This window comes from Phoxinus phoxinus, assembly GCF_949152265.1.
Source record: "Phoxinus phoxinus genome assembly, chromosome: 3".
Taxonomy (NCBI): domain Eukaryota; kingdom Metazoa; phylum Chordata; class Actinopteri; order Cypriniformes; family Leuciscidae; genus Phoxinus; species Phoxinus phoxinus.
This window is the reverse complement of record NC_136878.1, coordinates 22,474,254-22,490,594: the sequence shown is the minus strand read 5'-3', so window position 1 is coordinate 22,490,594 and position 16,341 is coordinate 22,474,254. Positions and strand designations below refer to the sequence as shown.

General features: G+C 39.5%; 1 protein-coding gene across 4 annotated transcripts in view; it reads right to left on the bottom strand.

The window, feature by feature from the left end:
- The window catches only part of stard8 (StAR related lipid transfer domain containing 8), a 68,175-nt gene that overhangs the window by 48,642 nt on the left and 3,192 nt on the right, over positions 1-16,341 (bottom strand). The window contains exon 1 of one of the 4 annotated variants that reach the window (XM_079608475.1): positions 15,905-16,328. The exons of 1 other annotated variant lie outside the window; for it this stretch is intronic. In XM_079608475.1, the coding sequence (XP_079464601.1) occupies positions 15,905-16,019 (115 nt within the window). In that variant the 5' untranslated portion in view covers positions 16,020-16,328. Of the gene's footprint in view, positions 1-6,452; positions 6,716-15,904; positions 16,329-16,341 lie in introns of those variants that run through there. 2 more of the 4 variants (XM_079608476.1, XM_079608478.1) reach the window with 2 other exon arrangements.

The following is a 16,341-nucleotide window of genomic DNA, read 5'->3' as shown; positions in this document are numbered from 1 at the left end:
ATATGGCTTTAAAACACATGCAAATAATACATCTTCATGAAGAAGAAAAACTGCAATGTCACGTGATCGTGATAGAGACGATAATCAAAAACTACTCGGTTACTATCGTAACCTCAGTTCCCTGAGATAGGGAACGAGTATTGCGTAGCTATACGCAGTGGGGAAACTCCCTTTCCTCGATTTAGTGAAGCTTATTTGTAAAACGCATTTGCAGCTGCACAGCTGGCACATTGAGCATCTGACCTGCTCATCGGCTGTGCTGCCTCAACTGCACATCCAATGGCGTGGGCGCGTCAGAGACCCCTGACGGGGCGGGGCCTTAGCCTATAATAGTCCCACAAAACAAATCAAACAACTCTCCAGGTTATCATGGTGCGGCCAGCTACGCAATACTCGTTCCCTATCTCAGGAAACTGAGGTTACGATAGTAACCGAGTAGTTCCCTTTCGAACGGTCCCTTCGTATTGCATAGCTATACGCAGTGGGAACGCCCTGTAAAACGCTGCACCATAGATAACTGGTTGCCACCGTGACTCAACACACAGAACAAGCCAGAAAAAACAATGTATAGACACCGTCGGGTCTAGAATAATATATATGTGTCTGTATTACAACTGACGTAATATACCCAATAACCACGACACCGTCTGGATATAGTATGGGGATTTATAACCAGCAGAGCAGGTTTTATATATATATGACTGTGATTGTGCACAGTAGTATTAGACAGGACCAGACATCGTCAGGCCTTAGCTATACCGAAAACACCTTCACCTGAAGAGAAGGCACTTCCATATTATAAAACTTCATAAATGTGGAGGGCGAGGACCAGCCGCATCACAAATATCTTGAATGGGAAAACCTGACGACCAAGCCCATGATGAAGCCATGCCTCTGGTCGAATGGGCCTTAATACCTATGGGGCAGACCTGACCCAAGCTATAGAAATTGCATCCACTATCCAAGAGTCTTTGCTTAGTAACCTGATCCCCGTTGGATCGGCCACCAAAACAGACAAAAAGCTGTTTTGAGTGTCTGAAAGACGCAGAACGCTCCAGATAGATTCTCAGTGCTCTGACAGGACAGAGAAGATTGACCTCCCCATCCTTGGCAGAAGGGGGAAGGGCCAATAAAGTAATAACCTGAGCTCTGAACGGCGTTGAGAGCACTTTGGGTACATAACCATGCCTGGGCTTGAGGGTGATTTTGGAATCACTTATTCCAAACTCCAAACAGGAGGGGCTCATGGAGAGCGCCTGCAGATCCCCCACTCGCTTGATGCCAACAGGAGAGCAGTCTTTAGCAAAGGAGGTTTAAGGTCAACCGATTGGAGCGGTTCAAAGGGCGGACCCCTTAAGGCAAGTGCACACTACAGGATTTAAAAATGTTGGGCTGAACTGTGCAGTTCACACTACATGACTTGCTCTCTGTGAAATCAGGAGTGTTCAAGTTGTCAGCCAACGATTCTATCTTGTCTACAAACCACGTTTTATCACGAAGAAATCACGCGATAAAACGAACCGGAAATGACGCAATACAGCACGCGCGCCACCACCCAGCGAAGAAGAACACAAGTGCACAACACGCGAGTCTTTGTTTGAATATTGACGTCAGAAAGAAATTAGTGCTGCAAACTGTTTGCGCGATGATTTGCTCTGAAAAAAAAAAAAAAAATCCCATAGACAGTATAAACGTTTTTTTTCCAGTGACCTCAACCCATGCCTTGCTCTGATTGGATGTAGCTCATGACATCACATGTGGTTGAGTCGTGCGACAGCTCCAGATATCTAGCATGCTAGATATTTTTCTGGGCTCGGCGACGCGTCCGCGAGGCGTCTGCGAGCGTCTTTGATGCGTTGTTGGCTCTTTCATACTAACAGATTGGCGAGCGTTCATCGGCCGCTAATCCCCCGCGATTTGCACGCGATAACAACCCGACCTGTCGGCGAGCTCAACGATTTGCAAATCGGGCTTAAATCGGGCTTAAAATCCTGTAGTGTGAACTAGGCATTAGAGCCCCCAGGACCGTGGATAGGTCCGAGGGAGGCACCGAAGGAGGTCTGGAAGGGTTAATCCTCCTAGCACCTTTCAGAAACCGAACCACCAGTTAATTTCTTCTCAGTGACTGGCCAGCTACCAGCGCGTGATGCGCTACAATGGCTGCCACATACACTTTGAGGGTGGACGGGGAACGGCCCGCGTTCAACAGCTCCTGTAGGAAGGAGAGCACTACAGGTACCTCACATGACTCTGGGTCAAAACGACTTTTCAAGCACCAGCTGGAAAAACCCGACCATTTTAAAGCATATAGGCGCCGAGTAGACGGGGCCCTAGCTTCAGAGATAGTGCTTAAGACCTTTTCAGGAAGGTCCCTGGGTACCCGTTCAGGGGCCATACATGGAGGGCCCATAAGTCGGGCTGGGGATGCCATATTGTCCCGTTCGCCATGAGAGAGGAGGTTTCTCCGCATTGGAACAGCGCCGGATACCACCGTCTGGATTTCCAGAGAGGGGCCACCAGAAGGACTAGGCATCCGCCCTCCCTGACCCGTTTGATGACTTGTGGATTCATCGAAACTGGGGGAAAAGCATAAAGAGGGTGGTTGGGCCAGGGATGGGCCAACGTGTCCCTGCTCTTCGAGAAGAACACTGTGCAATGAGTGTTGTTTCCTGAGGCAAAAAGGTCGACTTCGGCCTCACCGAACACACTCCATATCAGACTGACCGTCTGTGGGTCCAGGAACCACTCGCCTAGGGGAGTGTTGCCCCGTGAGAGCATATCCGCACCCATATTCTGAATGCCCGGGATATGCGTTGCCCTCAGAGAGCTCAGATTGGTCTGTGCCCATACGAGGAGGTCTCTCGCCATGGCATACAGGCTGCCTGACCTGATGCCACCCTGGCGGTTTATGTAGGCCACCACCGCCATGTTGTCCGTGCAGACTAAGACGTGGTGACCCTGTAGGTTTACCAGAAAAGTTTTCAGGGCCAAACCAACTGCTTTCTTAAACAACCGTGATTCACCATGATGCACAGGCTGCCTGACTGCCATGCATGGGTTGGCAGACGGCGTTTCAGCCAGTGCTGCAGCGGGCGCATGTGCAGTAATCCCATATGGAGTACTGCTGATGCTGCTGCCATGAGACCGAGGAGTTTCTGAAATTTCCTGAGGGGTGCGTGCTCTCGCGCTCTGAACGAGGCTGCCAGCGTCCGCACCGAGAACATATTTTACATACAAAAAAAATATTTTGTTAGTTTTTGACAGTATCCAAGGCACAAGCTGTAAAGGCACAGTTCTATTCTGGAAAGCACGTTGGGGAGCAAAAGCTCATTTGCAGATACATGCACAAAAACAGCATGTTTTTGCTTCCACTCAAAAATTTACTAATTATGTTGTAAATTTGTACATTTTTGAGTGGAAGCAAAAACATGCTGTTTTTGTGCATACCTGCAAATGAGCTGTTGCTCCCCACCGGTGTATGGTACAATAAGTTATCTGTGGGTATTTTGAGCTGAAACTTCACAGACACATTCTGGGAACACCGGAGACATATTACATCATGTAAAATGGGGAATAATACGTCTCCTTTAACTACAGTGACTATTTAAAGAGGTCTTCTTCTGGTATAGTATTTCTCAATGTGCTTGAGAACATTTCTGATAATTCTATGCCATCTTTGTATCTCTGATGAAAGTGAAAGGTCACAGACATTTCCAGCGGCTCATCAGGAAAACACTGCGGCTTTTGAGAAATGAACCAAGGAGGCTCTGTGAGTTTCTGAAAAGTCTCTGTGTTTCAAAAGACTCTGCATTTTAAAGATAGGCTGTGCATTTCTGAAAAGCCCCCGTTTTCTTCAGAAGAGTTTCTGAGGAGTCTCTGCCCTTTCCACAGACTATCACTATGTTCCTGAAGAATATAAGTGCATTTATGAACAAGCTGCTGTGAATTTCTGGATAGTTAAGTTACATGAACAGTACACGACTGATTCTTCATGAATTTACACATCTGTTTGAAGAACAGATCACATCCACACATGCTGTTACATTTTAATTCTGTCCTCACTGTAATGTTGACCCAAACCTGTATGACTTCAGTAGAAAATGAAAGAAGATATTTTGAGGAATGTGTTTCAGGTTTTTTTTCTTTCTTTTTTTCTTCTTTTTTTTACAATGGAGATCAATGGTCACCAAAGTTGCTTGACTACCAACATATATCCTACAAATATCCTCTTTTATGTTCTACAGAACAAAGAAAGTCTATACATGTTTGGAGTGACATGAGGGTCAGTAAATTACAGAATTTAACTTTTTTTGTGAACTATCCCTGTAATACATTCAAAGCTTTTTTAACCTCATATCATTTGGTTCATAATAATCAGATCTAGGTGTAAGTAGTTCTAAGTAAAAGGCCTTTAGATAGAAGCATCTGCTGTATGAATAAATAGCATCTGTGAAGTGTGTGTGGGGAAGGAAATGTTTTCTGTTCTCTAGCTGTGTGTGTGTGTGTGTGTGTGTGTGTGTGTGTGTGTGTGTGTGTGTGTGTGTGTGTGTGTGTGTGTGTGTGTGTGTGTGTGTGTGTGTGTGTGTGTGTGTGTGTGTGTGTGTGTGTGTGTGTGTGTGTGTGTGTTTGGCTGAATACACCTCATTGTTCTTAGCGGTTCTTTGGCTTCTACCCACAATCCAACAGTCCACCTCTACTTACCCCAATTACACTTCTCCTTTTCTTCTTTTACCAATCCTGTTTATGCCTTTAGCATTCTCTTACACTTCTCATTTAATTTACCCAACAAACAAACAAATGTGTGATTAACATTCCTCACTGACTGACATTCAGGTTCAGGGTTTAGAGGTCAAATTCTCACTAAACCCTGTATGTCATAAGCAGCAAGTCATGGCGATTATGAAAATAATTAAAACACTTACGAAATTGAATGTTAACATACAAATATGACTAGACATATAACACTGCTACATTATCAATAATGTTTTTGAATAAGAAACATCTAAAAGGAAAAGCTGCAGTAAGTGAATCTAAAGAGTGAATGAAAACCAATAAACTGAAACTGTTCAATGTCACATCCTATATGAGATTAATCAGATATCATAGATACACAACATAAACGTAACATTACAGCTTGTATCTGCACAAAAGGACACAACTGCAAGTGAACTTGAACTAAGATACGCGTTTGTCTGAATGTAGCTATAGCCTAACTCCCATTGCGGATAAGCTCTTCCCTTAACAACAACGCTGAAACATGGGAAACTAAAGCACATCGAATTCACAACACTCTATTACAACAGTGTTCTCTTCTCATTATAATGTTATGTATATGACAGATTGTCCCTGCACATCTTGTGCTAAACTGTATTTTCATGATAATCAAAGTGATATTCCAGGCATCACTGACCGCTTTTAAATCCATAGTTTCGCTTTGTTTTGCCAGTAAACAATCAGACCTCAGGTAATGCTACAATAATCAATCAGAATATTATTTTTTTTCAAAGTCATGGTGATCATTGTTTTCTTGACCAATCGTCACCGTCCAAGTACTCATGTACTCATGCTCATCCCTAACTCCAGGGGGTGCTAGATTAATTAGATGTCTTAGTTTTTGTTTTCTAGAGACAAATTGCATGACTTTTTTTTTTTTAAAGTAATAATAATACAATAAAAAAATAAAATCTACAGAATTTGACATACTGTTGAAATCATGAGAATTTTTGAGGGTGGTTAGAAAAAAAGATTCTAAGAGTCTAATATTTTAAACAATTTTAATATTTTTGCTTTTCACCGTATAAAAGATTATCTTTATACTTCAAAAAAAAACAGCGTCTTTAATGGGGTCAGCATATTTGGGGGTCCAGACCATAAAAAGTTTGAAAATCCATGTACAATGGGAGGTGTGGAAAATTCAGAAAATTATACATTAAATTAAAATGTAATAATAAATAACAAAATCATAAAATAAATTATATTTATTTATGCATTTATTTATTTAAAATAAGTTTAAAAAATAATAAAATAAAATTTGACATCAGTGCCATTCTGCTTTAATTTTCATTCTGCTTTATAAAGATTTGTCGGAAATCACAAATTATTTTAATTTTACTGACAGATGAGACACACAAAAAGATGCAGTGTCCACTTAATAAAAAAGTAAACATTTTCCAGAATATATTTTACACATTTATCTTTCACTGTATATTCTAGAAAGAGTCCCTCGCAAGGAGGTCAAATTTGGAGATCTGTGGCACTAAAGTTTGAAAAACCTTGATATATAGAATCTAATGCACATCAATAAAAATCTTAAACAATTTGAAACACTCTATATCTGAGACTGAGTTCTAAATCAAATCACATAGCTACAGAAAACTAGCCAACTACCAGAGGCACTTAGTATGGAGACGGCAGCCAGATGCACTGAAGAATAAAGTGAGGTTAAAACTCACCGTGACCCTTTCGATGTTGTCGGGACGACTTCTCCATCCTAATCACTTAAACTCCAGTGGTCTAACATTACATGTTAACATTCAGGAGACACAGAAAAGTGCCTTCCACAGCCATTCAAACACCTAAAACCTGCTCATGGCCAACATCTCACACATTTCCAAAAGCTCCAACCAGAAAAGTCGTTTTTATCCAAACAGGGCCATAGCAAAGAGTAACGTTTAACCGTCTCCGAGCAGTGGAGTGGGATCTGATTTACTGTGGTGGCGGTATCCTGAAGGGGAGGGGGTAAGGGGTTCGGCCCTTCCTGCCCACACCCCCCACCCATTTATACCATCTGGTTCCTGAGACCAAATGCTCGGCCATCAAAAACTCCTCCTCCACGTACCACACTACAGGCTGCGTGTGCTTGTGTGCCCTAACATGCTAAATGAGTTCAACGCCATAATCCAGACAGCCTGTCATTAGCCTTATTTGGGTTATGTGTTAGGCCCTGAGGGACTGTTAGGTGCTTCATAAAGTTATTAAACTTGATGAAGTATAACAACATCTAAACTCAAAGCCCAACTGCACACCTGCAATACTCAATTAAGGTGTGTGCATGTGTGTTTCGGTGCATTATTGTGCTGAAAGTAGGGGTGTGTGATACAATAGAAATGTTTTGGCAATAATAAAAAAAATTTTTGTTGAATGTTTTTTTGGGATTTAGATTTTTAAAAATAGTGAAAAGCCGCCAGTAGGAGGTGGCAAATCACTTAACGAGTGAATCATTGGCTGCATCGGAATATGCATGCTTCCCTACTATATAACAGAAGAAGAAAAAAAAGTATATGAAAAGAGTTATGTCAAAATTCACAGTATTCATAAAACTGTAAGCAAGTACCTGAAAGTTTCTTAAGTGAGCATCCAATGGACAGCTTTACTATGCCATGAGACCACAAGGAGTTGTGAAGAGATGCAAATGACGCTGGCATGATGAACAAAGGCTAGTACTTCCAGAAATCATTCTATGGGTTTTTTTGTAACTATTTGATTTGTGAAAGATAGCATAACCAGAAAATTGTTCGTCTAAAATGTAACTTACATTTTAACTTTTTGTTTACTGAACTGTGGTATAAAATCAATCACAATTTGCAATCGTGCTGATGTTCGAGAAAATAAATGGCAGTCTTGCTTGTGTTATATTGCTGATATAAATAAAAGACAAAAACTCAAACTCATACATTAGGCTATAGGATCAACTAACATGATCATTTTAAAGGTATTTAAATGACAAAACATTCACTTACACGTATTTGGTGTTTCAGAATATCAGGTACTTTACTTTATAATATAGTTTACAAGTTTGTGAGTATTTTGGGGAAAAAAGGAAGAATTAAATAAAAGCGAATCAGCGATACATCAGTCATACAGATCTACTGTGGTTGCGGTGTGTCACGTGACAAGCATGACGCGTTGCCATGAAAATAATATGGTGATATGTTCTAAAATAACGGTCGCCATAAAAAGCTCGGGGGCTCAGCTAGAATATTTTTAAATGACATTCGAAATTAATATTGCCAATCCAGAGCTATAGTGTCCACACAGCTGACATGTTTTTCTGTTGTAGCTAATCCAGGTTGTGTGCATGAAATAGACAATGAACAGTGCCATTACGTCGGTTACTGATTCCGGCCCTCCAAAACCATTTTGGTAGCCTGGGTGCCAGCCCGAACACGCCCACAAAATTTTTTGGTCGGGAAGTTCGGTCTGGACTCGATCCGTCGAGGAGTAATTATGCTCGGCTCCCAGAAGGCCGAGCCAATCAAATTGCCAGGGTGGGCTTTAATCGATGATGGTCAGATGTAATTACGTAATCACCACGTCATCAAAGAGCGTTGGGTTGAATTGTTTTTTTTTACAAAAATGACTGCAGCTGGAGAATTGAGATGTTTAGATTCCGCTATCGCGTCTGTTATAAAATAAATCGACAGCGCATTAATTTTAAAAGACAAACAGAGAACCGCAATCAAGGCATTTGTCGATCGGAGAGATGCGTTTGCCGTCCTTCCTACGGGATTCGGCAAAAGTTTAATTTATCAGCTGGCTCCGATGGTCGCTAAGAAGATGGGACGCAATGAAAACCAATGGAAGGGATGGGCTCACGATCTCTTTTCTCTGAAGCCTCAGATGAACACGCTTCTTCAGCCTGGTCTCTTTCGTCGTCTTTCCATTTTTTAAAATTAGTCAAGTCGCGTTGCAACCGTGTTACAAAGTTGAGACAGGGCCGACAAATGCGAGAAGATTTATTTGCTTTATTGTCGAGATCTAATCCTAAACGGAGAACTTGTTCGTATACATCTTTTGTATTTCTCTCAAAAATGCTATTCGTGCTTGTAAGCACTCCGCAAATTCTTAAATTATTTTTACAACAACGGCAAAGATCGTTTACACTCATTAATTTACTACTTCTTCCAGCGTGCGTGCAGTTGAGCTCTGTTGACAAATATGCGTCGCTCAACATACGTCACTTACTGCGTTGCTCTGATTGGTTGTAGGTCTATCCAATTGAGTGCAGAGGGGGGTTTTTTTCCTGGTTCGGTTAAGACACGCCTCATAATCAAAGCCCTATGGAGCAGTATCAGACTCACATTCTGACTAGACTATGAGTATGACGAAGTCAGGCTACCATTTTGGCCCAGTGGCCGAGAATTTTCGGTAGCCGAAATTTCGACGCATCCCTAATTCTAACTGCATTCTAAAACATTCATATTGTTTTTGCAAAGTGTGTGACATAGCTACTCGATATTGTAATCTTGCACATAGTTAAAACAACAATTGCAATATTATCGTAGATGAAACATATCGCAACCCCTTGCTGTATGGTGCAGAAAAGCCATCTGGTTTTAGCATGAAACGTAATTATGCATTCAAAATTGTATAGCTTTGAAAAATGACTGAGAGGAATAGTTAAACAGAACAAGTGTCCTGCTGGTACTCAGTCAATTCTGATTGGATCAAAGTTCAGACGGTCTGTATAGTCATTTCCTGTTCCCTGGGATTTGCTGCCATTCCTTTGGTCCTGTGAGAATGAGGGGAGAGGAAAGGAGTGGTGAAGGAGAGGGGGGGAAAGGACAGACAGTTCAGGAAACAAGGGATCAGACAGGAAAGCACAAAAGAAAATGTCATGGCGCAAAAAGGGCGTGGCGCTGTCGTACACGCATCACTTCCTTTTCGATGCGCCTCTTTGATGTCTATCAGAAATCAGACAAGCAACGCACACAAACAAACACATGCTCACACACCCCATCGTATACCTCAGATACAGAAAGATGAGGTGCAGGACCACGAGAGAATCACGATAGTGAGACAGACAGACGATGTAATATAAAAGAGGAAATGAATGACAGGGAGTGACTCAGCTTTGACCTTATGATGGAAACTAAAATACTCTGAAGCCAATCATCAAATGCTAAAAAAGGCAACATCAGCTCAATAACTGTGACAATGCGCTTGAAGACGGCCGTGACAATCGGTCCCCCTCTCAAACACACATTACTATACATATCCACACCTTTATCACCACACACACGGACATACTGCTACACACAGCATTTCCACTTCAAACACAAAAACACACACACACACACACACACACACACAGCAAGAAAACCGAAGTTGAAAGCCGCTTCAAGCGCTTCAGATTGCTTCAAACGCATGTGCTTTCTTGTGTGCATTTTTAAGCAGTGTCAGTGTGCTTTAATAACTTGTTGCTAACCCAAAATAAAATGATCCAACTAAAGAAACAGGTTAATTCAATCCATAAAATCAAGAAAAGAGCATCTAGGCTAATTAAATACAACATACTTGTTCGGCATAAAAATTTGGTTATATTTGACAAAGTGCAAATCTTATTGATTGGCCAGTTTTCTTTGCAGTGCAATTTAAATAAATATATATATATTATTTAAATATATTATATTTTTATATAGTTTTCTCATTTACCAATGTCATTTTTTGGTGCGCACTTATTTTGTCAGTGAGAGGAAAACGCATGGCACATATTTACATCTAAAGCCAGGTTCACACATTTGTTTGCAATGCATATTATGCAGTATGTGTTGCGTATGTAGTACATATGCGGTGCAGAAGCAGAACGGGCTCATTGTTTTTTCACATATGATGCATTAGCATTCTTTTTATTTCAAATCCAGAAGTTAACTTAAAATATTTTTTTCAGCATTGTGATTCTCTACAGTACAGTTATACAATCTTTCATAGACATTTAAATGCACTAAATTGAAAAAAAAAACATTAAATTCATTACTTCTATATCTAGATATCAAGTTGATCAAGTTGCTCAAGAAGTGGCAAAACATTCAAACATCTAGCCTATGTTAAAATCACAAACATTTTAAATTAAAACTTATAGGCTACAAATAACAAAAAAATAACTCCAAGCGAAAAATGAAAAAGAACTTGCTGTGAGTATATCGGGGCTTTAAAGGACCAGAATCATAAAAAAATGTAATTGCTGTTGTTACATTTCTTAAAAATGTCATCCCTTATTGAAAAGAAGGAAAAAAGGAATCAACAAATCAATAAATCAAAGGATTAGGCTAATCAATAAATCTTTAATAAATGCATGAACCATTGCATGAATTAGCCTAACGAAACAACGACTCTTTGTATGAATCCATAAAATAATCTATAAATTAATGCATATCCAATAATCCATCCATCCAAATCTACAACTGTTTATTCAAAGAATCACAGACTAGACCAAAGGAAAACATAGCACTTCCATTTAAACATAAAATATTAATACATACTTGGACCATTTCACTGAACTTTTCAATATCATTATCATCATCATCCAAGATCATCAGGCTAAAACAAGGTAACATCAAACATGCGGCAGCCAGCGTGTGGCCTGTCTAGTCACTGGCCTATTTAGTCAAGAGAGCTCCAAAAACAGCTGTTACTTAAATATTTTACACACACACAAACACACACACACACACAGTGACCTTTCTTTAACAAGGCCTCAGATTTTCAGCACACACACGCACAAACAGTATGAGAAAGAGAGATAATGAAACAGAATGTGAGAACATGTGTCTGTTACATGATCAACTTCCTCTTTAGGAGGCTTGTGGGCTGGTTTTGTTTGCTTTGTACTCTCGTGCCCTTTGTATGTCAATGTCTGTTTTTTGATATGCAGCTCTCACTTAATTGTTTGCAGCAGAGACTGAAAAACAGTGGTTTCCTCTGTGGCATTTTACCGTTGTCTGGATACAGGTGACAAACCTGTTCAGTTCGGCAGTAATCAACATCATCAAATACACCGTTATTCTTAGATGTACCACAGTGCCATTTCTATTTAAGGTTAGTCTGCCAGACCACTGAGACCTCATCAGACCAATGTGACTTAACAAATATCGATCCACACAAGCTCGCGTGTCACTGTTTGACTCCATTTTCTTCCCCCCAAGTACTAACCTCTGACACCGGATTTGTCTCTGTGCAAACTGGATGTCAAATCGAATAGAACAGAACACTTAATACTAGCCTATCTATAAACAATATTATACATCTAAGGAATAATTGACGATGGGCCGTTGAATTATTAGAAAAATAATGCAGAAAAAAATAACTCGCTTCGCGTCTTGGCCGCATTACCACTTAGGGTGTGCATTATTTTTCAATAATTCAACGGCCCGGAGTCAATTATTCATGTTAAACTATGGTTACCATACCAAACATGTATATACCATACATTTACCGAATAAGTCCCTCGATGCACAAACAAAAACTCAACAGTGGATGTCATGTGACTGGATTAACAAGCAGACTAATTTCATCGCACAGCATCTCAAACGTTGGTTTGATCATTCTGAAATGCCCGAAACAAAGTCTGTTATTAGAATGATTTGAATGACCTCCCAGAAGTGTATCACATGATCGCATTCCCAAACACCAGGCATCCGATCTCAAGAGTAGCCTACATGACGACATTTATTGCATTCCATCTGCAAGACACAAGTCATTTATGATATAGCCTAGAAAAAAAGAGCCTCAGTTTCTTCATTGGTTGCAGCAAATTCCAATTTTGTTACAAATACTTTGTGCCAATTTTCCAAGAAGTGACTATTTTGTTCTCTTGAACACATGGGATTGATGTGTGATTGACGCTGCCTTATTCGCAAATGGTTTATGTGGTATTCCAATTTTGCGCTTTTAAATACGCAACTTTGAATGGAAACATAGCTATTCACATGATCCTTCATAAACTATTATTATATGCTGATTTGGTGCTCAAGTAACATTTCTTATTATCATTAAAGTTGAAAACAGTTACTGAAAACAGCTTTGTATTTTTGTTTCTCTGACTTTTATTTTTTAATTCTCTGAGGAATAAGTTTAGAAGAACAAAATTTATTTGAAATAGAATTTTGTAATAGAACAGTGTATGAATACATAATTTAAATTTGATCAAGTTAGCTAATGCATCCTTGCGAAGTAAAAAAAAATCGTACCGACTCCAAACTTTTGAACGTTAATGTATTTATTATATATAATAATTATTATATGTAATATTAATATCCTTTGTTATTAAGTTTACCTTGCAAAACTATTGAAAATATTTATAGATGTAAATAATTATTTTACACATTATATTTAAATTGTATTTAATACATTTTACTGTAAGAAAGACAGTGAAACATTTGACTACTTCTTAATGCATATTTTCATTATCTTAAAAAATATTTTTGAGGTCAAGCAATTGGCAGATCCCTACATTTTGAGGTAAAGCAAGAAGCACAAGAATATAAAAAACATACATTTTCCTGGCCTTTAACAGTCATCATTAATCTCATCTAATACTCAAAGGGGAAAAAGCAGCGAATGCGCCAAGTTTGACAACATTTGGACATATAGTATTGTATCTCTCTCACTGTCTGGATGTAACCAAGTCAGTGCCAGTTACAAGTAAACAGTCACACTAAGTCAATAAATATAATATATTAGTTGTTTTTTTTAAACTGTCAATCCAGCCTTTTTTCCCTCTCTCTGTATTCCTATAATAGGAAGAAATAGGGGAAATAGAACAAGGATTTTTTTCATGTACTTTTTTATGTTGCAACTGGATTTTCACAGCTTGCTTCCTCTCAGCTGACATTCTATGTTACTACTGTATCATGACATGATCATCCACAGGCTCTAACCATAAAGTCACGCCAGCACATGACACGCTCACTGCCTGCATCCAAAGGGTCATGTCACGTTCCACTCTACAAATTCCCAACATTTAAAAATAATTGCTAGTTTACTTGTACAATATCCTCCTTGATCATAACAATCTGATCTGTACAGTTTGTACATTGTTTGTGAGTGAATGTACAAGTTTTTCAAAGAGGCTGTTATATTGAACGAAGGTCCACTTAAAGGGGTGGTTGAGTATGATTTCACTTTTCTAACTTTAGTTAGTGTGTAATGTTGCTGTTTGAGCATAAACAACATCTGCAAAATTACAACGCTCAAAGTTCAAAGCAAAGGAAGATATTTGCTTTTAAAGAAAAGGACTACAACACACGGCTGCTAGGGACTACACGACATTCCTCCCGGGTTAGTGACATCACCAACCCTAAAATGTACATAAACCCCGCTCCCGGGAACACGCAGTCCATGTTGAGAAGAGGGAGAGTTGTTGTATAACAGAACATTTGTGAGTCAGCTCAAACTTTAGCATCCATCTTTTCACATGCAATAGAAAGTCACTCTGTGTGCATCTCACAACAGTTCCTATACAAGCGAATTATAGATTACCATGACAGAATATGCTAATTGAAGATAGTTCAACATCAGCAACATAAATGCATCAACTAACCATTCAGAGACGTCCTGTTGCATTCTACATGTTGTCACTTCTTCTTGAGTCTCTCCATCTTTGTCTGACTGCCAATTTACATATTCAGGAGCAAGAAGACGTGCAAGAGAACTCAAATTTGGCAATGTGTGAGAAGTTTTGTGTGCGCACACATCCAAAGCGCTCACCCAGGTATCCGCATCTCAGAAAGAGCGAACCTTGTTTATTAGGGTTATGGGTCAAAAAAACAACAAAAACAATAACTAGACCTATTTTATTTAATGTGGCAGGGTCAGTGAAAGTTTTGGCAGGGCAAGTAAAAATGAGCTGTGGCCCTTATTGTTAAGCCCTGACTGCAATGTAATAGGCTACTCTCTATTCAAGGATAAACATGATCCTCACATGCTCATCAAACAAATCAATCATGAAAGAGTAAATGCTAATTATCTGTAAAAGAATAGAAGCAAACAATTCCAACATGATAAAACTATTTCAAAGGACAGGCGGTGCACTTCCAAACTGGGTTAATTACAGCAACTAGAAAACTCATCAAGATTAACAGTCTGTATGGAAATTGGAAAACTAGCACTGTCATGTTTGTAATGAGATCAGCAGAAAGTTACCTCATAAATAAAATAAATTAAAAAAGTAGGGATTGTTATAAACATGATTGTTATCAAACATGAGAACACACAGATTTGTCAGTTATGTTAATTGAAAGCAAATTCAGATTATCTCACACTCTTTCTTTCTCCAGATAAAAGCCTTTTGAGCAACCAAAGTGGTTATTAACAGCGCTGAGTTAATATATTTATTTATGCACAGACAGTGACTATGTCTCAAAACCTACTGTACCAACCAAGACAGCACTTCTGAGCATCACATGCACGTGCAGCAGCTATCTAGATAGGAAGCTCAATGGTATATTGAGACACATCCAGTAAAAACACAAGGAGAGTCGTGTACTGTAAACTGATCTCTCTGCCTCACTCACACCTAGCTCTGCGTTTCCCATAGTCGCGTGCGTGTGGTTGTTGGCCTCTAAAATGAATGAATAGATCTTTTATTTCAGCTGCATGCAAAAACGTGGCAGCGCGTGCACACTCAAGTAGCCTGATCCATGGAAACCACAGTTATTGTTTCAACAAAAAAACTCTAAATCGGCTTAGTAAACTTTGTATTAGCCGGCTGTCATAAAAAAATGAATAAACATGGAAATAAAATTCTAACATCATCTGTGATTCCTTACACACAGAACTAATCAATAACTTGACTAAACATGATATTAGCGGAAACCATGGTTACCACGGTAAATTTCAGAGGATTCATCAATGCATGAAGGTAACCCCAAGGGTCAGTTTAATTATTACAAGAGTCACTGAAACACCTAAATATCGATTATACAATATTTCATTACAAAATGTATAATGTAACAAACATATGTAATGTATTATCACAGTAAATGCTCATAATAACTGTATATAAAGCATACTTGGAAAGACTTTCGAGCCCTGTTGGAATGTTATAAATGGACTGACTCGTTTCTGTCTCACCCGATGCCTTAAGAAATTCACACTCAAACAACCGTTTGTATGCATAACTTACCGGCTATTTGCCGCTGCTTCGCCTTCCTTCGCAGTAAAGTCAGGGCTCTGTATGTAGAATCTCTAAACTGTGAAGTTAGAGATCGCGCCTGTTGTCCATTACAGCTTTTATCCATTTCCAAACTCCTTCGCTAACTCTCTCCTGACTTCTGAACCCAACTTTTAACCCCGGACTTCTTCTTTCTGAGACTCTTGCGTTCGAGGTCTTAGTCCTGAGACGGAGCAGTGATTATTCATGCTGCTTCTTCATTATGTTAGCGCTATCGTTTAATTTCTTTAAAAAAAACTTACAAGGACTTTCTGTGGACGCTGCGTGTAACCATTCAAACCGCTAAGCATCACGGGACATGAAGTCTCTTTACGCGTGCGTCTTTTGTAGCCTAGTAGTTCCCGTTATGAAGCAGCGGTCTTTTTTTAACAGCCCTGAGATGTGTGATG